Below are 26,778 nucleotides of genomic sequence, written 5' to 3' on the forward strand. Positions count from 1 at the left end.
TCCAAGAGAGCAGTTTCATATGAGCAGTAGGGCCAAAAGCCGGATTGCAAGGGAGTAAAAACTGAATGGGAGGTGAGAAGATAAAGACAAGAGTGCAGACAGTATTTTTCTCCTAAGAATTTGACTGTGAATGAGAAGAGATACACAGGATGATAGTCTGAAGGAAAGGAAAGGCCAACAGAAGGTTTTTCTTTCATTTGGGGGATAGGCTAGGCTCTGGACATGCTTGTAGGCAGCAAGGAAGGAACCACTGATGCCAAAGAAACTGAAAATTCGAGAGGAAGGATGATCGAGAGGAAACAGGAAGTAGGATAGGATCCAGAGTAAAAGTATAGGGGTTCGCCTTAGCAGGGACAAAGGGCTACTTCATCCTGAGACTAGAGCAATGGAGGAGAGAATGGGGGGGGGGGTGATACTGAGGTAATGTGTGAACTGTGAAATCAGGGAAGAGAGCGAGCTCAAAACAGACAGCTTTGGGTTTTTTTAGTAACGCAGGAGAGGAAGGGGGTAGAAGGGAAGGGAAATTTAAGTGGCCGACTTGGGAGGTCAGAAGATTTGCCACATGCTGACTTAGGCAAGTCACCTTCCTTCTCTAGGACTCAGCTTGTTCTTCTCTAAAATGATGGGGTTAAATTCCATGATCTTTAAGGGCCTTTCCAGTCCTACTCCTATCACACATACAAGCTCACTGCATTGGTTGGCTTTGCTTAAATAGTTCTCTTTGTTACAAGGCAGAGTTCAATGCTGGGAGAACCAGGGAGGGGGCAAAATGATGGTTGGAAAGAAAAAGGCGACAGAATGTATACATATAAATGTATGTTTATACACGCACATACACACACAGCTAGCTAGGTGGCAAGATGGATAGAGTGCAAGGCCTAGAATCAGTAAGACCCAAGTTCAAATTTAGCTGTGTAGCCCTGCGCAAACCACTTAATATCTGTCTGCCTCAGCCATAAAATGGATCTAGTAATGGCACCTACCTCCCCGGGTTGCCATGAGAATCAAATGAAATAATCATTATAAAGCACTCAGCACAGGGCTTGGCATATAGTAAGTGCTCCATAAATGTTAGCCGTTGCTATTATTATTTACATATGCATAATCAAGCTACTAACTACAACCTCCATAATGTCCCATAACATACCTAGAGCCTGCAGGCCTCAGTGGTAGCTTTAACACATAAATGGACCATCCTCCCACTTGGCAACTAGAAAATTACAATAAACTGTATGTCCTGGCTGGCCCTTTCCCCAAAGGAGTTGCTTCCCTGCACGATAAATGTGAGGGCTACACTAGAAGTGGAACCGGTGATCTTTGAGGTGCTGCCACTACTAGGGTTCTTGTGCCTATCTCGCTGTTGCTAGCAGTTGTCACTGGTAGTGATGAGGAAAGTGGGTCGTCTCTTTCTCCCCTAAAGGGCGGCCGTAGGGGCAGAGCTGGAAGCAGTTCTGGTATTTAGGATGGTACTGCTATTGCCAAGACTCGTAGGCTCAAGACCCTGGGCTATCTCCATCTGAGTCTACAGGGAAAGGGAGATAGATGGTGGTAGTGGCGGCGGTGGCAGCAGTCTGACTTTGTAAAAGGCAGAGCATATCAGACCAGATAGAGCAGGCCTCTTTCTAACTCGGGGAGTTTTATGACCTAGTCCTGCCTCGACCACTAAACGATCTCTTGGCCTTGGTGCTTGGATTTTGCCAGTTACAAAATGTAAGCGGTGGACTAGGTTTAGCTTCTTTCTGCTTCCATGATGTAAAAAAACGAGACCGATAATAGCGTGATTGCCACCTCGAACACCAACTTCTCACTACAGTTAAGATTAACCCCATAGAAGGAGATATTCCCAGTCAGATGTATATGCATGCAAGCAAGTACAGCACTTGTTCCAAGGCTCCCTTCCCATGTGGGCATACTGGGTGCTGAACAGCTGGCATGGAGAGAGCCAAAAGAAGCATCAAGAAAAAGGTACTTCTGGCACTGTTAAAGAGAAATCCCAAGTGATGCCCTAGACTTGTGAGGGGCGGGGCACTCTGCCTCCCGCCCTTCATCTGCATCCACTTCCAGGGTCTGACGGTGCAGCTCTCCCTTAGGATACCATGGTCCCAAGTGATGGGACATGGTGCACCAGTGCGGTCCAAATCTGGGCTGTTTTTTGGCTTTACTCCTAGCACACCAATACAGCCTCCGTGGCATATGATCCTAGGCCAAGCCACAACCAGACCGCTAGTATTGAAATGAACTTTCACAGCCATGCTATGGACAAGTGGAATGTGGTTATTCTACGACGAATGATCTCAAAAGCCTCTTCCTGTTCTCAGTGGTATGACCTTGTGTTTTCTTGTTTTCAAGACTTGTTTTTTTTTCTTTCTTGGGACTCGTGATTTCAGTGGTGTAGGGAAGTCCCAGTGAGGAATCTCCCTCTACCAATGAAGATCAATAATCCTTCTTCTCTAAGTCTTAGAGAGTTGTCTGGGCTCTGTGTGTTTCAGTGACTTGCCCAGGGTCACATAGCCTGGATGGGTCAGGGGTGGGACTTGAATCCAGGGCTTCCTGATTCCAAGGCTGGCTCTCTCCTCCTCCTACAATATACTTCTCTCCCATTTCAGTTACCATAGTTTAAAAAGAGAACAAATACTAACTCTTAGAGAAAGATTTGCTTTCTTTTTTTAGACCCTTATCTTCTAGCTTAGAATCAATACTGTATGTTGGTTCTGAGGCAGAAGAGCAATAAGGGTGAGGCAATGAGGGTTAGGTGACTCGCCCAGGGTCACACAGCTAGGAAGTGTCTGAAGCCAGATTTTGAATTCAGGTCTTCCCAATCCAAGGCCTGAATCTTTATCCACTGAGGCACCTACCTGCCCCCCCTTGCTTTCTTATAATACTTATTTGTGTAGGTATGGTAGCCTTCTTGCTTCCTAGGGTAGTTATGACTTAAGTACTTTGTAAAGCTTTAAGCTCTTCAGAAATGAGGGTTCTTCTATTTTATTATTTTAGCCTCTTATTCGATTCTAAAGTCTAAGAGGAGAACGAGCCTCCCCAGCACTAATGTGCTAAATGAGTATTTATTTCCCATCATCAGTGAAGCTGGCAGTGTCATTTGTGCCAATCCAACCAAGTCCAAGGAAGAGACTCTGCCCCTGTCCTTGTCTCTCTTAGGGGACTTGGACTCTTTGAGCATGCATGCAGTTAATTCCTGGGTGATTTGGGGGATGTTACTTGCCTCCCTCCACTTCTGTTTCCTTCTGGGGGAGGTTCAGCGGTTCGGTCCTTCCCAGGCCTCTTTAAACTCCGTATCTTCCCCCAGTGCTTTGCATACATTAAGCATTTCATAAATGTTGCTTGAATGGAATGGTCTTCTGCCAGGCCAGCCTTTAACCTAGCATTCCACTGGACTCTGGAAAATTATGACCCACTTTCCTACAAAGGGCTTAAGGAAGGTTTCTACTACACAGCATCATTTCATTGAAATGAACTGAGCTAATCTTGCTGCATTAAACAGTCTTATCTTAGCTGAATACATTTTGCTCTCTCACATCAAAAGCATCCCCCTTCCTGAGAAGGGTGAACCGCTGGAAACCAAGAAGTGTGATTTGAGTCCCATCCTAATGGATCCTCTGCCATCCAGGGCTCTAAGCACGCCACTTATGATCTTTCAAGGCCTTTCGGAATAAAGAGACATTTCAGTGAAAGCTGCATATATGCAAATACCAGGGCTGCAAATGGTGTCTGTCCTTAGGAGCAAAAGCAAGGGGGAGCTGGCCTAGGAAACAGAAGGCCTGGCTCTGACTGCGTGAACTTGGGTATGTGCCTTCCCCTTTATGGACTTCAGTTTCCTCTTTTGCAACCTGACAGTGCTGGGCTAGACGATCTCTAAGGACCCTCCCTCGCATGAAAACTATGCGTCTAAACCAAGCGCACCGGGTGGGGGGGGGGAACAAATGGATTTTTTTCTAAAGAAAGGGTCCGGGGGTTTTTCCCCTGATTGGCACTAACTCAAACACACATCATTCACCTAATTCTTTTCTATGCATAGATCTTCCCGTAGCCACAAACATTTATATGAAACTGTGTATGCAAATATAATATATGGCCACCGAGTCTATAAATATAAATGGGGCTGAGAGAGGAGATCGGTGGTAGGAATTAAACAATTTTCACGTTTCTCCAGCACCTGAAGGTTTCGCATGTCACTGGAGCACAAGCCCTGGGCAGTGCCTATTGAGCTGGAAGGATCCCAAATACCATCCTGGGCAGACCGAGGCTGCTTTCTGAGTACCAGCCTAGCTAAGGATTTGTCTCCAGCAGATTGGGCACCAGCTGATGAATTCTGGGGCAGTGGGAAGCCTTAAAACAGCCTGAACTATAAAATGGCTCTCAATGCTATGAGGTCCCCTTCCATCAAGCAGTTCTAGTGAAGAGGGAGAACAAAAGGTGCTAAGAATTGCTATGTTTCCACTTCATTTGAAACAAGCGTGAAAAAGTCCCTGCCTTCAAGGAGCTTCTGTTCCATTTACAAAATTAACCCCTCTACACACACACACACACACACACACACACACACACACACACACACACACACACACACACACGTCACCCCTTGGAGATAATGATCTTTATTAAAATAGTAAACGAAAGTAATGTACAAAAGAACAGACTTACTATTACAGAGACGGAGATCTTTTGTAGTCAGACCCTGTAGCCAACCAGCAGCTACAGCTAACATTTATACATACCACTTTCAAGTTTGCAAAGCACTTTACACATATTTCATTTGATCCTCAAAACAATCTTGGGAGGTGGGTGATCTCCATTTCGCAGATGAGAAAACTGGGGCCAGAAGCTGCTAAATGACTAGGCCAGGGTCACAAAGCTAGTATTTGGAGCAAGGCTTCTCCAAATCCAGCACTCTAACCACTTCACCAGCTATCTGCCCTAACTGTCCGAGGTGGGAAGTTCTCCTTTCACTCCTGATGTTTCTCAACATCCTGGCCTTAAAAATCAGCTTAATGCTAGTTAGAGCATATCTCGTTCTTGTTGGTTGTTATATTTCTGTTACAGATCTTCCTAGCATGGTCCAGTTCGGTGCTCAGGAGCTTTTTCTTCGTGGTCCCAAGCCATCACATTCTGACCTCTAGCTCTTGGGGGCATCTGAAAATGTCAAATGATGGCATGCTGGATCCATGGAATATCACCTACTTCTACTAGCCCAGGTCACCGTGGTCATAGATGACGGCTCAATTCTCCCAGTGAAAGGGGCGTCAAAAGGCCCGACTTGCAGGTCAAGATGTTACAAAATCTTCATACTTCACATATGTGGGTAACTCCCGCCCACCATAAGAGAAGGGTTGCTTTTATTACAAATGAGGCCAAAGTCTTGAGCCTGGATAACTAGGAAAACAATGGTCCCATTGACAGAAATGAGGATAGCCTAGAGAAGAAATTTGTTTAAGAGGAAAGATTGGGTGTCTAGTTTTACTCTTGTTGATTTTTAGGGAGGAAGTGATGGGGACATCCAAGGGAGGTTGTCCATAAAGCAATCTTGGGGCTCAGGAGCAAATAGGAAATCTTGGACCCACTCTCACAAAGCTGATGTTTGATCATCACTGCCCTTCCAACATGGCTCTTTCTAAAGCAATCATTAAACATTTACCAATCAAAGGTTTGGATCTACCAAGGACTACAGAAGCCATCCAATCCCCTCAATTTGCAGAAAAGAAAACTGGGGCTTGGAAAGGAAAAATGACTTCCCTAAAATCTCACACAGAATAAGCAGTAGAACTGAGAGCCACGCCCAGGTCCTCTGACTCCAAATCCAGTCCTCTTTCCCCTGTCAAGCAAACGTTGGCCTATCATGAGACTGTAAGCTCCTTGACGATAGGCATTGCATTATTATTTCTCTCTGTATCCCCAGAACCTGGCACAATACCTGGCACATCAAAGACACTTAATAAGGGGGCAGCTAGGTGGCTCAGTGGATTGAGAGCCAGGCTCAAAAATGGGAGGTCCTGAGTTCAAATTTGACCTCAGACACTCCCTAGCTATATGACCCTGGGTAAGTCACTTAACCTCCACTGCCTGGCCTTTACCACTCTTCTGCCTTAGAACCAAAGATGGAAGGTAAGGGTTTAAAAAAAGACACTTCACAAATGTTTATTGATTGATTACATAAATACGACTGCAAAAATATCCTTTTTTATTTTATATCATAGTTTTGGTTTGTTTTTCTGAAACCTTTACTTTCTCTCTTAGTAACAACTCTGACAAAAGGGCAAGGACAAGGTAACCAGGGTTAAGTAACTTGCCCAGGATCACACAGCTAGGAAGTGTCTGAGACCAAATTTGAACTCATGTCCTTCTGACTCCAAGCCTGGTGCCCTATCTACTGTGCCACCTAGTTGCCTCTAAGTCATAGGGTTTTTTTTTAATTTTTTTAAACCCTTAACTTCTGTGTATTGGCTCTTAGGTGGAAGAGTGGTAAGAGTGGGCAATGGGGGTCAAGTGACTTGCCCAGGGTCACACAGCTGGGAAGTGTCTGAGGCCAGATTTGAACCCAAGACCTCCTGTCTCTCAATCCACTAAGCTATCCAACTGCCCCTCTAAGTCATAGTTTTTAAAGAAAAGGCAAAGAATTTTGGTTGGACCTTCACTGGAAGGTTTACAGAAAGCTAGAGATAAGAACCAAACAGGATGAGAGAAGGCCACATCCACAAAGGTGGAGGCTGAGCACAGATCCTCCCTGAGAGGTGGAGCATGCCCATCCCGTTTTCTTCCAGGATGCAAAAAGAAAATGTTGCTCCAGCTTCATATTCTCCTATTAGTCAGACTAATTATCTTTCATTAATTCTGCCTCGTGTTCGGGGAGTAAAATCATTCCGACATATCCATTTTAAAAGGCTTTATGGAGTTAATTATTCAGCACTAGCCGGCTGTATATCACCCAGCCCAACACTCTGCTGTACTGCAATACCACGTCAATGACTCAGGGCTGCCCCATGACTCTCTCTGATTACACTGAACCAGATTCAGCTGAGCAAGCCCACCTACTACAAGAAGTCTCCTCTGCTCTACCTCCAGATGACTCTGGCTGGCTACTCTCCCGTTTACTGAAATCTTGATAACTGTGCACCTGTACAGAGACTGAATTAAGATAGACCAGGTCCTGTGGCCATGGAGAAAGTCCTCATTCAAATCCTCTTATTAATTAGTAAGCCCGGTTCTAGAGTAATTTATGGCTTACAAAACACTTTTCCTACTAAAAGGATATAGGCTCCATGTTACAAGGATTAGCGACACTGCCAGTAAGGCAGGGAGGACTTTGAGAAGTGGGATGGCTCGCCCAAAGTCCCACAGCTGAGTCTTATTGATTCCCAGGCAAGGGCTCTTTGTACTACACAGCAGGTACCACATCCTAGGCTTTGGCGGTGATGGAGATGAAATGATGAATGGGAATCTTGGTCATTCTACCGCAACAGAACATCTCCTTCATTCATCTTCTTTGCCACTTGATAAAAGCCACCTCTGTACCTACTTCAGTCCTTCATTGCCTCTCACCTGACTTAGGGCTTCTTTTCTAATTGATCTCCCTATTTCCAGGTTCCAATCCATGTTCCACATAGTTTCCAAAATAATATTACTGAAGTATTAGTCTGACCATGTCACCACCCTGGTCAAGATGCTTTAGTGGCTTCCTACTATGTCCAGGATTAAACAAAACAAAATGATACCCCACCTCGGGTAGATGTTTAAAGCTCTTTCACAATCTGGCTCCAGCTTAGTCTTCCAAGTTTATTGCTTTAGAATTCAGTGGTTCCCAAACTTTTTTGGCCTCCCGCCCCCTTCCCAGAAAAAAAATTCCTTAGCGCCCCTGGAAATTAATTTTTTTTTAAATTTTAATAGCAATTAATAGGAAAGATAAATGCACCCGTAGCCATCACCGTCTCTCTGGATCGATGCAGCACCCACTAGGGGGCGGTGGCGCCCACTTTGGGAATCACCGCTTTAGATGTTCTATATTCCTATTGAACTGACTTACTCCTGGTTTTCCAAATGCTGCCTTCCATCTCCTGTCTTCATGTCTTTGTATGTGGACTTTCTTCTCACTTCCCTCTACCTCCTAAAATCTAGATTCCTTTTCTGTTCTATCTCCTCAAGGGAAGCTTTTTCTAATTCTCCCAGTAGTTAGTTAGTGTTCCTTCCCTTCTCAAATTATCATGCATATACCTTTCCTTTAGCCCAGCAGAAAGTAAGTTCCTGGAGGACAGGGATTGTTCATTTGGCCATTGGATCCCTAAGCAGGACCTGCTTTTAGCACACGACCTAGAACATACTGCAATGAACCTGTGACCTCACTAATATGGATGTTCCCTCCGAGAATGCAGATTTTAATCCATTCATGATGCCTGCTGGCCCATCTTGCCCAACCCTTGCCCATGCACTCACATAAATTCACCATATGAAGGTCATCCAACATGCTGGGAATCTTTCTTCTTTCTCCTGTCATGAGAATGGAGCACAACAAGTCCATCCTCTGTTTTCATCATGTATTTCTCAGTTGACCTAGTTCACTTTGGTAGTTCTTCTTTCATTCTGTGTTGTGGCCTGCTTACACCCCAAATCACATGCCTCTCTCTGTTGTCCCATAAGTGATATTTTTAATTCTCGAAAAACTGTATGAAGTATCCCATAGCTTGGCCATTCAACAAAACTGGTAGTACACTGGCATTTAAAACATCTACCTTCATGTGTGGGGAAACATTTGGAGTTATTAAAAGAGCTTCGCAATTTCTTACACAATCTAATCTATTCTCCTCCTCCTCCTCCTCTTTAATTCTGAGCTGATCTCACTTTCTATTTGTGCTCTTTGTTCAAGATACATACAGTGAGGGATGAATTCTATAGGCTGTCCATCTAATTGAATGTTAATCTGGACAAGAGGCACTTTTCATCCACTTCTATTTTTTTCCCCTGGTGTGGATGGTTAGGCCAAATTCCATACAACAAAATATTTAAGAATAGAGTCTCAGTGGAAATCATGGCAAGAGCCTCCCAATGCTCTTTAATAAGTGTTTGATGGAATGAATAACACGGTCCCTTTTTCCATTCTCATCCTACTTGATATATGCAAATAGAATGCAATGAAGACATGAGAAATACAGAGTGCTATCAGAGGTCCAAGAATGAAAATATTTCTGTCAGTCTTCCTTGCCCTCTGATTAATCTTTTTGAAATCTGCCCTAATCGTGTTAGCCAGACCCAGAGGGTACTAATTTGTGCACCCTCTTTTAATTGATGCTTTTTAAAAAAATCTTCTTGGACAACTTCTGATGAAATAGTAGCTATCAAGGGAGTGTGCTATGATTACTGGCTATTTCATAAGATCAAGGAATTTCAGTTGGAAGGGACCTCAATGACCATCTAGTGCAAACAATACTGTTTGACTAGAGGGCAGGGCCGAGGGCTCCAGGGTCTCTATTTTAAAGGGAGGGTTAGTACAGTTTTTCTCCCCATTTCCCATAAGCTATATTGCTTTTGGACTTCTTTGGACCTCTCCATCATGCCTTCCTTCCCCAGGAAACTCATCATTGGGAAATCTCATTATTCTGCAAGATTGAATCTGCCTGGTACTCACATCTCATCAGTACCCTCTGCCCTCTCTGATTGAACTCTTTGACTGGAGGGCAGAGGCCATGGGCTTTAGAACCTCTATTTAAAGAAGGAACTCAGTCGTTTTTCTCCTCATTTACCACTAGCTACACTGCTTTTGGACTTCTTTAGTCTTTCTTTTTGGACTCCATCATGCCCCCCTCAACCAGGTACTTCCTCTTTTTGCAGCCTGATGTTTTTTCCTCTCCCCACCTAAAATGGGAAGTTCCTTGAGTGCAGACGTTGTTTTTATTTGTGTTTGTGTAGGTCTTGGCACAGAGTAGGTGCTTAACAAACGCTTGCTGACTGATTGACCAATACCCTCCAACAAGTGGTCACCCATCATCTGGTTGAAGGCCTCCAAGGAAGGGAAACCCTCACAGAAACCCAAACCATTTTGAACAGCTCGCTTTTGGATAGCTGTTTCCATTTCAGAAATATAACTCATGTTTTTGGTTTTGTTTTTTCTTTCTGGTGAGTCCATTTGAAAGGGACCCCAGGTCCTTTCATCAAGGCAGCCATAGCATAGCATACAGAATGCTAGCTATGGAGTGAGGAAACCTAGGATCACATTCAAGTTCTATTTATTGACTGTATGACTTTTGAGCATATCACTCCCCTTTTCTTGATATCAGTTTCCTCATCTGTAAAATGGAATATCCCAACCTTTGTGATTACCAGCCTCTGAGGCTGCTGCAGAAGTCAAATGAGATTATATATGCAAAACTAATGCTGTCTAAGGCTCCGTTAGAGAGGCATATGATCCAAGTCCAGGATTGACAGTCCCATTGTACTTTGCCAAGGTCATAGCAACATCTGGAATACAGAATTTGTTCTGGGTGCCACACTTTAGGGAGGACATGAGTCAGAAAGCAACCAGAGGTGGGTGACTTAGGCTAACGAAGGGCATCAGATATTATAGCATATGAGGATCAGTTTGGAAAACTGGCAGAAATAAAGCCTGGGAGAGGGGAGCTATCTATATAAGGTATAATCGCTATCTTCAAGTATTTGAAAACTTTATTCTGCTTGGCCTCCCAGGGCAGTACAGGGAGCCATCTGGGTAGAGGCAGCAGCTATCCAGATCTAAGCTTGGTGTAAGGAAAATCTTCCTAACAATTAAAGCTCTCCAAAAGTGGAACGGGCTTCCTTGGGAGGTATTGGTTTTCACCATTATGGGAGGCCTTCAAGCAAAGTCTGAATCACTGCTTGTCATGGATATTGGATTGGGCACGTTCATGTATGAGTTGGACTAGAATGGCTTCGGAGGGCCCGACTCTGAGATTCTGTGCCAGTCATGACTGTTTTGCTTATCCCATTTTGCTTCAATTGTAGAGAATGTGTTTTAAGCTGTAAAATGAAGTAGTTAGACTAAAAGATCTCTGAGGTCCTTTCCAGCTCTAAATCTATGATCTTCTGAGAGCGCCAGATCTACTCACCCTCCCAGTTTCGATGAGAGACGCTGACTGAACTCATTGACGTTGGCTCAAAGACCATGTTCATGACATGATGTAAATCATTCAGATGACCAGAAAGTTATAAGAAGTACAACCTCCATTGCCAAGGCCAACTTCACCATTGCAACATCTCTCTAATACACCCCCTTCTCTCCTCTAACACGGGCACTATTCTAAAGCAGACTCTCATCATCTTACACCTGGTCTATTACAATAGCCTACTGGTGGGTCGGCCAGCCTCGTCTCTCCCAGCTCCGATCTCTCTTCCGTTCAGCCACCGAAGTGATTTTCTTAAAGCGTGGGTCTGATCACATCACCTCCCCTGCTCCGTCAACTCCGGTGGCTCCCTATCATCTCCGAGATCAAATACCAAATCCTCTGCTTTGCATTCAAAGTCCTTTATAACCTAGCCCCTTCCTACCTTTCCAGTCTTCTTACATGTGACTTCCCACCTCCACCACCATTTGATCCAGTGGCTTCCAGGCTCTCTTGGCTCCAGGTGTTTTCTCTAGCTATCTCCTATGCCTGGAATGCTCTCCTTCCTCATCTCTACCTACTTGCTTCCTTGGCCTCCTGTAAGTCCTATCTAAACACCCATTTTCTACAAGAAGCCTTTCCCAACCCCAATTCTAGTGCCTTCCCTCTGTTAACGATTTCCTCTTCCTCCTGTCTATAGCTTGTTTGTATATGGTTGTTTGCTTGTCATCGTCCTCATTTGAATATGAGCTCTTTGAGGGCAGGGACTGTCTTTTGCATCTTTTTGCATCCTTAGTGCACATCACAATGTCTGGCACATAGTAGGTGCTTCATAAATGTTTATCGACTGATTTGCCAACTAGACACTGCCATCTTCTTGCCATAGAAGGGCTGTGGAGCTAAGAACCAGGAGGCAAAGATTCAGCTTATACCCACAAACCTTGGGCATATCGCTTTTCTGCATTTGGCCTCGGTTTTCTTTCATCCATCACATGGAGAGGGGGTGCACTGAATGATCTTTAACGGACAATCCATTTTCATATAGCACAAGCATTAAAATAAATTAACAAATGCTAGTTAATTTGATGGAAGGAGTCTTGGATTTAGAGTCAGAGGAAGCCACCTTTGCTTCTTACAACCTGTGTGGCTTTGGGCAAGCCATTTTCCTACCCTGGGCCTCAGTTTCCTCCTCCGTAAAATTAAGGGAGGGGGTTGGAATAGACTTTAAGGTTCCTTCGAACTCTACATCTCCGATCCTATAATCACCCTCATTTGCAAATGGGTCAACATTAGTGATTTCCAAACCCCAAGGCTTTCTGTTGTTCGATTTCTTGTGGCATGGTATCCCTCCCCTTTCTAGTCAAGCCACAATGATCTGTCCGAGTGAATCTGAACTGATGCCGTAAGGAAGCACTGTCTATTACAATTGGTGGAGAAAGGCAATTAATACAAGGGATTGTACACACAGGCCCAATTCATTTGATGTAAATCAATGTGTTGCATATTTCAATCGCAACCTATTTCTTCAGAAAAGTCTATGGAAGTGATTCATTAGACACCGAACACAACACAAGAAACAGAGCAATTCACTTAGGCTTGCCATGGCATCTCTGCTAGTGAAATTCCAAAAGCAATCAAATCGACTGAGAAGTCCTTTTTGCAGACATCTGCGTCAATGGAGAACAGGTTTCGCACCAGCTCAGATTAAATAAGCGAGGCACAAACTAATCTCAGTTAATATACCTCAGCACTGACGCCTGAGTTACGACTTCCGACCTTCCCATATTTCAGCAGAAAAAGAATATCTATCACTATCTCCCTCAGCCCTCAGAGTTGACATCTCTCTAGCACAGGCTTTGTTCCCTGGATCTTTCCACATCTCTCCCAGGATAACCAGTTCAAAAGGATTGCTGAGCTATAAATATGAATCTCTTGGAATGAATTTGCATTGGTGCCTATACTTTTCTATGTAGAATGTCCCAGAAAAGACCAAGTTGAATGTCCCAGCTGGCTTTCCTTAGCATAGCCCTCTGAAATGTGGCCAAGCCTTCATTCAGCAACCTTCTTGGGGGGAAAGTAGCAGAAAACAAAAAATGAGATGAAATAAGGACTACTGAATAATTCGTGAACTTCACTCAATACCTCGTACCTGCTACAGGAGCGACTTGGCCAATAAATATTTCACTAGCATCCGGATGTAAACATTTCTCTGAGCTTACAATCACAATACAATAGCCATTTACCATTAAGCATGTTTATTAGCCATGATGATTTAAAAGAGGAGGAGAAAAAGATAACTAATTCAGATTGATTTTTAACATCAGGGAAGAATCTCATTTTGTTTATCATGAAGTATTAGGGTTCATTTTTCAGCTGTAAAATCCCTTGTACACACCCATGTTGTTTTGATGACAAGTCAGTTGGGCTGGTTAGGAATCATCTGACATACAGAAACATCTCAGTCAACCAGGATGTGAAGGAGACGGGATCTTCTTCTGGTCGGCTGGATTTTTTTGGTTAAAACAATGTAAATCCATTCGGGCAATACAACCACTGGGTCAAGGAAGCCCCGGCCAAAGACCAAAGAAGGAAAGGCTGCCCTGGGGTTTTAGGAACTTCTCAAAGGTGTGCACAACATTTCGTGAACTCTCCATCACAGCCTTTACGAAATTTAGAGGTGGAAGAGACCTTAGAGAGAGATCATCTATTCCAACTTCTCATTTTACAAAAGAAACTGAGATTCATTGGGATCATGTGACTTCCTCACAATCACTTACCTTTGCCCGAACTTGTCAAAGTTATATTAATTTTGCTACTGCAGGGGGGCAGCTGGGTAGCTCAGTAGATTGAGAGTCAGGCCTAGAGACAGGAAGTCCTGGGTTCAAATCCGGCCTCAGACACTTCCCAGTTGTGTGACCCTGAGCAAGTCACTTGACCCCCATTGCCCACCCTTACCACTCTTCCACCTAGGAGCCAATACATAGAAGTTAAGGGTTTTAAAAAAAATTTTGCTACTGCAGTATTGTTAAGTAAATATAACCCTCTATAGCAGATTTAACCAATGAATTGAAATTTCATATATGAGAAGTATATATATATATATATACGTATATATATACACATAAATATAATCTAATATAAAACCCATCACATATATGTATAATATATACATTATACATGCATATATTTAGTGAAAGCAAATGCTGATATCTGGATTGAAAAATCAAATGTTGGTGCTCTCCTCATATACTTGAAAGCACACTAGCCAATAATACCTCTTAGGAGTTTAGAGCTTAGCTTTAGAGGACCTTAGCTATTACTATTTGCTAACTACATATCTTCAATCTAATAATAATATCATCACTCTTTAGCATCAGCATTTTCTGAAGGATGCCTTGAGAAGATAAAAAATTTGTAATTGTTTATGAAGCCTAAAGGAATAATCCTAGAATTTTGGAGGGGGGCATTCTTATTAAGAACTTCCATAATTCTATGCCTGCCCTTTGCTCCAGCCACACTACTGCTGGGTTTGTACCCCAAAGAAATAATAGGGAAAAATATGCGTACAAAAATATTTATAGCCGCACTCTTTGTAGTAGCAAAAAATTGGAAAATGAGGGGATGCCCTTTGATTGGGGAATGGCTGAACAAATTGTGGTATCTGATGGTGATGGAAGACTATTGTGCTCAAAGGAATGATGAACTGGAGGAATTCCATGTGAACTGGAAAGACCTCCAAGAATGGATGCAGAGTGAAAGGAGCAGAACCAGGAGGACGTTGTACACAGAGACTGATACACTGTGGCACAATCGAATGTGATGGACTTCTCTACTAGCAGCAATGCAATGACCCAGGACAATACTGAGGGACTTATGAGAAAGAACCCTATCCACATCCAGAGAAAGAACCGTGGGAGTAGAAACACAGAAGAAAAACATATGATTGATCACATGGTTCGATGGGGATATGATTGGGGATGTAGACTAAACGATCACCCTAGTGATCTTTAATATTTATTAATAATATGGAAATGGGTTTTGAACAAATGATACATGTAAAACCCAGTGGAATTGCTTGTCAGCTCTGGGAGGAGGGAGGGGAAAAAACCATGAACCATGTAACCATGGAAAAATAGTCTAATGTAATTAAAGTAAACTTTTTTTAAAAGAACTTCCCTAATTCTAGGTAAAATTTAGAATGTTTCAGAATTTCTTAAAAAATGAACTAGCTCAATGAAGACTAGATCTTTATTAGAACAGAAGCCCCATAAGGGCACAGACCGTCTTAGCTTTTGTTTGAATCCCTAGCACTCACATAATTTTTGTAGCATACTAAGCACTTGATGAATGGAGGTAGCTAGGTGGCACCATAGTGCACAAGTGATAGTCCTGGAGTTAGGAAGACACATCTTGCTGAGTTCAAATCTGGCCTCAGACTTACTAGCTGTGTGTGACTCTGGACGTCTTTGTTTGCTTCAGTTTCCTCCTTTGTAAAATGAGCTGAGGAAGGAAATGGCAAACCACTCCAGTATCTCTGCCAAGAAAACCCCAAAAGAGTCAGACACAATTGAAACCACTGAACGACAACAAATTCAATAAATGACTATTCATTAATTCATTCTTTGTCCAGTGGACGGAGTCCCTCCTCTCTCTGGGTCTCACCCTACTTCTCTGTGAAATGAGGGAGATGAATTAGATGATCTTTTGAACTCTTCCAGTCCTTGCATCCCTGCTTTTGAGTCTTTGTGGTCATAATGAATACACATAAGATCCTTCAAAGTGACCTCAAAACTGTTCTCTTTTGCCCAAAAGCAAAAGATAGTTTTAGGGGGACAAATGAGATCTTCTACCTGAGGGTTCCAATCTCCTAAGGGCCAATTAACTTAGAGTGACCACAGGGGTTATGGAATTATCTTGGGTCATAATTCTCAAAACCAAAGGAAACATCCTTCATTTGTCACTGGCCACAAGGTCACACTGGCAGGAAGTGACCGTTGAAATCTGAACCCAAGTCCAGAGCCTGTGGGTACTCTTTCCATTATAACAAATTTTAAATCTTATAATCTACTTGTTGCAGGCTGAAATACATTGCCAAGTGCATCTAAATTATTTTAATTATTTAATTAAAAGATATGTACAGCCTACATTCCATTTCCTTAAGGACCTTCTCTCCAACAAAGTATTCTTTAAAAATATGTGTCAGACCACAAAAATGGCCTAAATTGAGGAGGTGGCATGTGAAAGTGAGGGAAAAAAACACTAGATTCACAGTCGGAAGACCTGGGCCAAAGTCCCAGCTCTTTTACTACTAGTGTGACTCTGGACAAATCACTTAACCTTTGGTGGACTCAGTTTCCTCAGTTGTAAAATGAAATGGTTGGACTAGATGACTTCTACAATCCTTTCCAGCTCTAAGTTTATGATAATATACACAAGGTCATGCCACAAACTATTTTTTAACCTTGCCTGGCTCAGTCTAGACTGACTTTTTAGAAAGTGTTCATTTAGAGCAGTGATTCCCAAAGTGGGCGCCACCGCCCCCTGGTGGGTGCTGCAGCGATCCAGGGAAGGAGGTGATGGCCACAGGTGCATTTATCTTTCCTATTAATTGCTATTAAAATTTACAAAAAATTCATTTCCAGGGAGCTAAGTAATATTTTTTTCTGGAAAGGGGGCGGTAGGCCAAAAAAGTTTGGGAACCACTGCCTTAGAGTATCCTTCATGCTGGCAATTTTATGAACCTAGATCTCTGTGTATCTTAAGTCTGGCCATTTACACCTCCTCGACTTCTCTGAAACAATACTAATCAGCCATCAACCCCTACAGGTAAATTCTCTATCAACACTGGCAGCTGGGCCAGTAGAAAGGGACAAAAGGTCCAACAGCTCCCATTAAAGACAGCTGGGCAAAGGCACAATCATGGAACCCAACGACTATACAATCAGATAAGCTAGCTTCTCCAAATCACTGGGACATAAGCTCGTTTTGTGTGTGTGTGTGTGTGTGTGTGTGTGTGTGTGTGTGTGTGTGTGTGTAAGGGAATCTACTCTTGCAAAAAGAGAGAATTAAGTTCCATATTTAGACCTGTGAATCTGAGATGAGAAAGTTTCTTGTTCTTGCCAAATGGAATTAGCTTTAAGAAAAAAAGAATGAGGCAGTTCAAAGCAGAACACTAGATTTATGGAGGCAGAGGGTCTGAGTTTGAAATCTACCTCTAGCAAGTTTTCTTTTTTTCATGGTGGTTTCCTCTGCCTTTACTTACCTGTGATTGTGCTGTGTTAGATCAATAGAATATTAGTTCCTTGAGGCCAACACATACCCCAAAGCCCGGTCCCTAAAACTTGCTTCCTAAGTTCTTGGTGACTGATCAAACTAGAAAATGATGGAGGCAGTCTAAAGCAGGGCTCCCAAACTATTTTGTTCCTCAGGATTTGTTTAATCAAAAAATTTCCTGAGCTTTCCCCCATAATGCTGTTATTAGTTCCTGTTGATCTGAGAAAACATATCCACAAAAGACAACTCAGAATTCAATAATGCTTTGAACCGAGTTTGCATTTTATTAAACCCAGCATCGTTCATGCAGATTTGCAAAGGAGAAACACCCATGCATGGGTATTGCAAGATCTATGACTTCCCCGGTCCACACGAAGCATGGCTGCCTATAGAATATGGCATGCTATTCAATGAAATGGTGGCACCATTAGACTTGCTCTCTAAGGAGCCCTGTTCTAAATGCTAGCCTCCACACCTAGAGGAACTCGGGGCTAGTCCCTGCGCTACGCACAACACTGCCCGGTTTCACATGCCCATCGGCTCGGCCGGTTTGGTTTTTTAATGGAACCAAAGAATGAGGGCCCCCCAAATTTGATTACGAGGATTACAAATGGAAACATGTTATTTCTTTGGGAGTCAGGTCTTTGCCAATAGAAATCTCCCTTGTGGGGAAAAAGGAGATCATTCCAGCCCCGTGGGGCCCCTCTCTTGGATTCTTCACACTAAGTCAACGCCCTTAGATAGACAGCTGCGAATGTGGCCCTGAACAGCCGAGAGGATTTGGAGTTTCAACAGCTGCTGGGCAATGGTGTTTAGATGCAATTTCAAAAATGTTATTAGTAGCCTTAAGAGGAGCAGGACCATTTGCTAACCCCCAATGACATGGTGACAGATACTTCAACAGCCATTTCTAATGGAAACAAAAAAAAATCCCCTTAATGAACATCTTGAGGCTTCGGCCAGCCGAGCACTCTCTTTGTCTTGTGGCAGGCAATGTGATGGCATTCTCTTCTGTTTGGCAGCTCCAAAGCACCCAAGGATTCTCCCATGGGCTCCCTAAGGCTGGCCAGCCTCATTAAGAGAGGCACCCCCTTTCCTAATCCTCCCGACTCCTATTGTGCTCTCTCCCCGAATTATCTTGCATTTAGTTTGCCTGAATTCTGTATATACTCCTTATGTAAATGTAGGCTCCCCAGATAGAACAGAAGGTCCTTGAGGTCGGGAACTGTCATTTTTGTCTTTATGTCCCTAGCTCAGGCTCTGGAAGATTTAATAAATGTTTGCTGATTGACTGGGAACCTGTGGCCCAAGGAGACAAAAGCACTGGCCCTGCACACACAGAGCATCTCTGAAAGAAGTAGGAAAAGAATTCAGGAGTTTGACCTCCGGCTCTATGGCTCCGGCCTAGAGCTCCCACCCAGGCAATACCGAAGACTTGCCTGGTTCATCATTCTCCACCAGGAGCCGTCCTCTTCAAGGGGAAGCCATGTGGTGCAGTAAACTAACACCACACCGAAAATCAGGAAGCATAGGTTCAAGTCCAGCCCCAGCCACTTACTAGCTGAATGGTCTTGGGGGAGCCATTTTCCCTTCTGCCAGATTCCTAATCTGTAAAATGGGGCTAAGAGTGCTTGCTTGCACTGCCTTCCTAATTTGGGGTTCGTAAACTTTAAAGAGAACCGTGAGTGACTAACATCGGGCCCTATTAATTAATCACCCCATTTTACAGATGAGAAGCTGGCGTCCAGAAAAGGAAAATGTCTTGTCTAAAGACTGGATTAGCAGAGGCAGCAGTAGAAGCCTAGTCTAGTGTATACTGGCTTGTTGAGACTGCTCTCAAGTCATTCAGTTGAACGGTTTTTCTGTCACTCATATGTCAGTGGATCTCTCTGGATTGAGGTGGGGACAGAAGGGGCATATAGTCCAAGGAGCTGTAGCTGTCACACACACACACACACACACACACACACACACACACACACAGAGGGCTCACCTAGATTGTCAAAACAGAGAGAATTAGTTCCCAAATGGGAGACAACCTCAGAATGGTGGAAAATCCCAGATCCTGGAGTTCTCAGGTGAGCATACTTTCCAGAATGAGGGAGTGAAGGGGAGGGCCGGAGGAAAAGACAGATGGGAGGAAGGAAGGAAGGAAAGTGAGAGAGAGAGAGAGAGAGAGAGAGAAAGAGAGAGAGAGAGAGAGAGTGAGTGAGTGAGTGTGTGTGTGTGTGTGTGTGTGTGGAGAATGTTTCGGGTGGATTTTCATTTCTTGAAAATAGCATGTAACCCCGTAACCACGACTTTCAAAAAAAGAGTCATCTTTGATAAAGGGAAAATGATAGAAACCGCCTTCCCCCTACTAGATGGCAGTAGTGTCACCCTTTGTAAAATGGGGAAAAAAACTACAGCGAAATTCCATTCCATTCTATTCCAAACACATTTTTGCTTATATTTGAGTGAGAGAAGCTATTCTCTCCATAGCCAAAACCCCTTCCTTAAAAGGTCCTGACTGTTAAGGCTAATCGCAACAAAGGCCTCTATAGTCTGATTTCTTCGGAGGTCAATTAAGTAAATAATCCGTAGGGCATTAATAATGGTGTGTCCAAGGACCAACCGCATAGACCCCTGGCCCACCCATTCAGAAGGCTTTTTAAACACAAATACATTGCAGACCTTCTCAGGAGCTGGGCTCTAATAAGGCTCTGGGCCCCCTGCCATCCAGGGGGCAATGGCTGGGAATTCTGTGTCTGCCCTGAAGATCTCCTTTGAAATTGCCATGCATGGACCATGGCGGGAAGAGGAGCATTAGCTTCTCAGCCAGCCAGGCGGCAGTGTGAGTGGTGATCTCTACCATCACCAGATCCTCTGAGAGCTCCCAGGGCAACAAGAGCCCCAGGTCTGTGCAGGCAGCTCCTGGGCCTTCAAGACCAAGATCCTGCTTGTCTGCCTGGAGCACACCGTAGGCTGGAAAGTCAATGAAATCAAGGCACCCGAGACTCCAGCACTGGAGAAAAAGTGGCAGAGCTAGGGTTAAGGTTGGGCCCCCCAGTGGATCCAGGTGCCCTCCCAGCGATTTCCCCAAGCAGTCTTGCTGCTCAGGCCTGACACCTAAATCTGGCTGTGATGGGACAGTAGGTCCATGCCTCCCCGAGGAGTTCAGGGAACCATTGGGCCAGACTATGTTAGAGCAGCCTGGAAGGTGGAGAAGGAGAAGAACACAATAGTGTACACCCGAGACCTAGAGCCTTGTCTCCCCACGCTGGTGCCCGCAGGCTGGGGAGGAGGTGGGGGCGCAGGTTCCCCAATCCAGGCCAAGCCCTCAGTGGCTGGAGGAAACAACCCTTAGCGCCCGCTTGGCCAAATTCATCCCCAGCCTCCTGTACCTGCCAAGAAGAGCCGAGGAAAGCAACCCTTTTCACCGCGACTTCCTGCCAGGCTCTCAGAGGGCATGGCAAGAAGGGGCGAACTTTCCTCTCCAGCCCTCTGGCAAGCCCTCCATTTCAGCTCCTCCCGGACGCTGGATGGGCTGCCGGGTGCCTTCTTCACAGTCTCTGAAGCTAACCCCCAGCCCCCAGCCCACTTGGCAGAGCGGAGTGCCCCATGCCAGCTGACTCCCGCAGGTGACGGCCGCCTATCTGGGCACATTAATACAGGGAAGTAATTGTGGGCTGCAGAGGAAGCCCCGCCGGGGCCCTCCCGCGTACCCCCTCCCTCCACCCCCAGGCAGGAGAAGCGCTTTGCTACAAATAACTAGAGTTTGCAGCGAAGCAAGCTGGGAAGTGAGAGCTATTTGCAGGGCTGTCCAGAAACACCTGCAGAGAAAAATCAAATTGTGTCTGGAGAGCTGGCGAGCTCGTCTCGGCCATGCTCTTCTGAGCTTGCGGGGGGCTGGCTTCACCAACCCGATTTAGACAGCAATCAGCCCTGGCCCCGGCGACACCTCCCAACCCGGGACCGGTCCCTGCCGCTCTCCCCTTTCCCGGGGGCCCCGAATGGCTTTTCTCGCCCCGGTCTGGGGACCCCCTTCCCACCAAGTTTCTGCGGAGGGGAAAAGGGGAGGGGGGCGGGAGGGAGGGAGAAGCTCGCAGACGGCGGACAATTACTGCAGCTGTATGAAGGCAATTTCCTCGCCCGCGGTGGCGGTTTGCGGTCACTCTCGGTGGGAAATGTTTTTGCATGCTTCCCGCGATCAAAGGGGATGCCACCCGCCGCCCCCCCAAAAGCAAAGGACCCACACACACACACACACACACACACACACACACACACACACACACACACACACACACTCCGACAAGGCCAGGACTATGGAGGGAGAGGAGGAGGGACAATGCATTCATTGTAGCCCGGGGAAAGGCAGCGGGAGTCGCTCTGGCCGCCTGCACACCCCCCGCCCCCACCCCGGGACAAAAGTTGCAAGCTCGGGGCCCCCGGCAGAAGCGGCGGCGGGCCGCGCGTGCAGACCTGCCTGGCTCACCTGGTAGGTCGTAGCTTGACATCTTTCTTGCTGTCCACGATGGAGGGCACACAGTTGGTGAGCTCGGTCCAGTCAGCATGCAAGCCGCAGCTCCAGCCGGTGGAGAAGCGGGAGAAGAGCCAGGTCTCGCGTTTGCCGGGCCGGTGACAAGTGCATTTCTTCTGGCCGGCTTTGCACTCGCACGGCTGCTCCAGCTGAATGTTGCGCACCAGATGGCGGCCGAAAGTGGTGCCCCCGGTCTTCTGAATGTGCAGGAAGACGATGAGGTCGTCCCCCTTGATGTTGAAGTCGACCTTCCGCAGGAGTTCGGCGTCGGTGAAATTGAGGCGGGCTACGAAGCGGGGCGGACTTTCGTCCTCGGTGCGGTACGGGTCAGCACGGGACGAGGCGAACGCCTGCAGGCGGAGGAGCTGGCATTCTGTGCCGGGGCAGACGTACTGCACAACGATCACGGCGAAAAGGAACAGCATCACCAGGGCCAGGAGCAGCTTGTTGGATTTGTCATCCATGGTCCGCCCGGAGGGCGGCGCGGGACGGGAGGGCTGGCGCCCTGGCTTGGGAGATCAGAGCACCAGAGGCGCGGGGGCTGCGGGGCGCTTGGAGTGCCGGGGCGCGGGGCACACTAGTGGGGACCGGCCGCCGCGTCCATGAAACGGGGGAGCGTGCGGGCTGGCGCACGGGAGTGGGAGCCGGGGCAGGCGCCGGGGTGCGTGCGGTGCAACCTTCGCCGCTGCCGCGGCCGAGCCCGCTTCCTTCCTTCCCGGCAGGCTCAGCGCTGCAGCGCGCTCTCCTGCTCGTCCTGCTCCTCGCCCTCCCTCTCTCTCTCTCTTCTCTCCTCTCTCCTCTCCGCTCCTCTCTCCTCTCCCTCACTCCGCCACAACACTGGGAACCACTAGTCGAGAGCAGGAGCCCGCCCCACTTTCTCCCGTCGGCCGGCCCGCCCCCCTCACGTCGGCCCGAGCTCCTCCCCTGCTCACTTAAGTCCTGCCAGCACTTCGCCTCCCGGCCTCCTCCCAGGCTCGGCTCCCCACATCCCCGGGCGCTTCTTTCCCAGCGGGCGGGCGAACTCGCTCCTCCCGCCCCCGCCCCCGCGCTCTCCGCAGGGCTCTCGGTCCCGCCCTCAGACCCGCCCCCAGCGCACACCTAGCTCCTGAGGCGGTGCCTGCTCCACCTTGAGCGTGGAGGGAGGAGACATCCCGGGCGGGATGGGCCCGAGAGGCACTACTCCTACCCCCCACTCCCCACCCCATCCACCTCCCAAAAAACAAACAACTGTGCTCTGCTTTCTTGCCCAGGGTCCGAGCCAAGTCAGGTGGCTTCGGTACTTGTCTGCTTTAGAAGAATGCTTGGTCGCTCCCTTCTTCAGTCCACCCCCTTCAGGCTGGGCCAGAGGGACTCTCTCGGGACCCTCTTGGGAACCTGCCTTTCTTAGTGGAGGGAGGGGGGTGTTAAGGGTGATCCAATGGTTCGGCAAATTGAAGCGGAGCTTCTGGAGCTGTCTGGAGTGGGGGGCTCCGTGACTGTGGCTGGGAAGGGAGGATACCTTCCCACTCTTGGTGACCTTGGGCAAGTCCCTTCCCTAGCATGAGGGTCCCCCTAGTAACCCTCCATCCGATGAAGAGGATGCTCCGTGGTTCCTGCCATCGCTCGGCATTCTGAGCAGAGGGGCCCGGGGGTGGGGGTGGGGGTCATGGGTGCTTCCCTTTCCCCACTTGTGTATTCTGAGCCCGGGCTTCCCGGACTTAACTAAGATGTCCCAGACTTTGACAAAACAGGATCATAGGCTCCTAGATCTCCTCGTGGGGTGGAACTTCTGGGACCAGCTAGTCCAAGCCTCTCCTTTTCCAGAGGAGGAAACCGAGGACCAGGGGCGTCGTCGTTAAGCGATTTGCCCAAGGGTCCCCCAGATAGTAAGCGTTGGAGGGGAGACCAAGAGAACGGGAACTAGTAACAGAGTGCTCGCCCTTCCTCTGTTGAGCCAGCCCCAGGAACCAGAGCACCCGGGACACCCGGCACTATCGGGGCACTGTCTGCCGCTGTGCGGAAGCTGGGCACGGCCTATCACACTGCAGGGCTTGCCCTCAGGGCTATTCGAGTCTAACAGACGGAATGCGCGGAGTAGTCCACGAGTAACTATGTTAGAGGGCCGAGAGGAGTGCAAAGACAACGGAGAAATCTGCTCGCCTCCACCTGGAAGGGGGCGGGGTGGGGTCAAAGCAGGCTCTCTGCGGGTCGCCGTGAAGAAGTCTGGCCCGGAAATGGACGGAGATGGGAGTAAGCAAGGCGGGAACCCGGGGATGTCAGCGGAGGAGTCGCTGCACTTTAGCTTGCACGGAGTGGAAGGAGGGAGAGAAGATGGAACGGGAGAGAACGCCAGTGGCAGTTCGCCGAGAGCGAGCTGCTGAGGGCTTCCACGTGCAGAATCCTAGGAACGCCCTAGGAAGATCACCCAGGCAGCATGGAGAATGAACTGCAGATGGGAGAGGCCAGTTAAGCCGACGGTTAAAATAGCAGAAAATTCGAGACGAGAGCCTTCATGGAGCTAGTGATGACAATGGGAAAGGAGGGAAGGCCGGGGACAAACGCAGGAGATATTATGGGGGTAGAAATGGCTGCTATGTGGGTGATCTATTAGCTCAGACACAACCCTAATTAGGATACAAACTGTTTGGCGGTGTGCTGGAAAGGTCTGTAATCAGAAAACCCAAGTCCCAGGCCCAGCTCAGCTCCTTCTGTGTGTACGTGTTGGGGTGGGGGTGGGGGGTGGGGAGCTGATTGCTGATGTCACCCTAGCCAGCCTCGAGGACGTGCTTGAAGTGTGCTGGAGAAAACAGAGGCAAGCAAGGCTGGTGTGTGTGTGTGTGTGTGTGTGATGCCATGAACTCAATAGACCCGGATTCCCGTCCAAATTCGCTTGCTTGTGAGCTCTATGACCTTGAGCTTCCCTTTGGAGGCCTTTTTCCCCTCTCTGTAAATTGGGCACTATGATGCCTGCCCCACTTAGCTCTAGGGTTGTTCTGAGCGATGCACTTTGCTCATCAGGACCTCCCTGGGCCTCAGTTTCCTTCTCTGTATAATGAAGGAATTAGACTAGAAGGCCTAAAGCTATGATTCTTTTAAGCAGAGAAATGGGGACTCTCTCATCAATGCTCTCAGCAGCACCCCCTCCACCCAAAGTGAAAGGCCCAAGCTCCCCTTCCTGCCCCCCCCAAGTTCATCTCCCATTCAGGGTTTACTCTTGGCATGGTGGGGGGGGGGACCATGCCAGAAGAACGCTTCAGAATTCTTTAGGCAGCCATTGCTCTCCTCCCCACTCCCCACCCGTTCGGCTAGCTCTGGGAGAATACCTGAGATGTAGCTAATATTGCTCCAACCACTTCATTTACAGACCACTTTGGATTCCCCGGCATACTAGAGAACAGATAGAACTAAGAGACTAATAACTGCTCACATTTATATAAACAATTTCCAAAGCCCTTTCAGTCCATTATCTCCCAGATCCTCCCTGCCAGCTAGGGAGGTAAGTACTGCCTCGGGCAACTCCCTTCCCCCTCGGTGGGCCTCAGTTTCTTTCTCTTCAGAATGAAGCGGTTGGAGAGCTTGATCTCCCAGGGTCCTTCCAGCTCCTACATTCTGTGAGGCTCCTATTACTGAAATTCAAAGAGATTAAGCAATGTGCTAATAACCACACTGGAAATAAGTGGCTGAGCAGGGGCTCCCATCCCAGGTCCTCTGATGACAAACCTGCCTTTCCCTGGGCCCCCCTGCTGCCTCCAGATCACCTCCCCACCCACACACCCACACTCCACCTGAGCCTCTCTTTTAGAGAGTACTTTCAGCATTTTCCCCTCGGGAACCTATTATCAGAGATACTAACAAGTGCAACATAGAATATTTGAGCTGAAAGGGAGCTTAGAAGCTCTTGACTCATTTTATAGGGAATGAAACTGAGGCCTGGGGAAGGCGAGGGACCTGTCCAAGGTCACACAGAGAGTTGGGACTGGACGCCTTGTCTCTTGCCTCCCAATCCAGGGCTCCTCGCCCTACTTCATGCAGCCTCTTTCAGAGATTGGGATGAGCCATAAATCACTGATATAAATACTGCCCAAACAGCCCTTTTCTGCAGGAGAGCTAGTTATTTTGCAATTAACCAGGGGTAAAGGGACCCTTTCTGAAAATTTCCCCTGGGATCCCAGAATTCAAACACACCACTGCCACAACTGATTAATTGGCCTCTGAATTGGCCGTATATTATTTCATTGATTTTTCACAGCCTCCTGGGTGATAAGTGAGAGAAGCTATCGCTATCTCAGAAGTTCCGCAGCATGTCACTGTTGACTCATACCTGGCCCATTTCCTCTGGACCTCTGACCAACGACATCTAGGTGGGTTGATTTGGAAATATGAATCATGTGAACAGATATCCTGCATTAGTCAGAAGACTCCCTAAGATGTCAGCTTCACATTCCTCTTCGTGGAGCCGCCAGAATGTCCCCAAATCAGCATGTTCTATCCCCCACTGGGCTCTACTTCCTTGTTCCAAACACCTTCTTCCTCTCCAGGTTTCCTTGGCTCTTTTTCCCTCCCTCATGGCTAGATATTTCCTTGGTAAGCCACAGTTCTCAGCTGGCTATTTTTCAGGAATCTTGTACAGCTCCACCTCCTGGGGTCCAACCTATGGGGTCATCTCGTTAGTCTCTGCAGTTCATCCTACTCTAGGAGGGCCTCTCCCTCCATCCTCTGAGGCCCAGACACGCTCCCTCTTTCCCCCTCCTCCTCCTCTGAGGTTCACTCTAGGAGGTCAGCTCCTTTTATCTTCTGGAGTCCATTCTTTTCAATCACCTCTGCATCCCATCATCTGAGTTGACCTCATTTCTATCTCCTAAAATCCATCCTCTGAGGCATACCCTCAGAGGTCAACTTTATTTTCTGAAGGAATGATTGGATGGATGA

General features: G+C 47.0%; 1 protein-coding gene across 1 annotated transcript in view; it reads right to left on the reverse strand.

Moving 5' to 3' along the window:
• Nucleotides 1-22,334, reverse strand: part of HS6ST2 (heparan sulfate 6-O-sulfotransferase 2) — a 266,198-nt gene extending 243,864 nt beyond the window's left edge. The window contains exon 1 of the mRNA XM_044682627.1: nt 21,826-22,334. Within this exon, the coding sequence (XP_044538562.1) occupies nt 21,826-22,334 (509 nt within the window). The remainder of the gene's footprint in view (nt 1-21,825) is intronic.
• Between the last annotated feature and the right edge of the window lie 4,444 nt (nt 22,335-26,778).

Source organism: Gracilinanus agilis, chromosome X (genome assembly GCF_016433145.1).
Source record: "Gracilinanus agilis isolate LMUSP501 chromosome X, AgileGrace, whole genome shotgun sequence".
NCBI lineage: Eukaryota > Metazoa > Chordata > Mammalia > Didelphimorphia > Didelphidae > Gracilinanus > Gracilinanus agilis.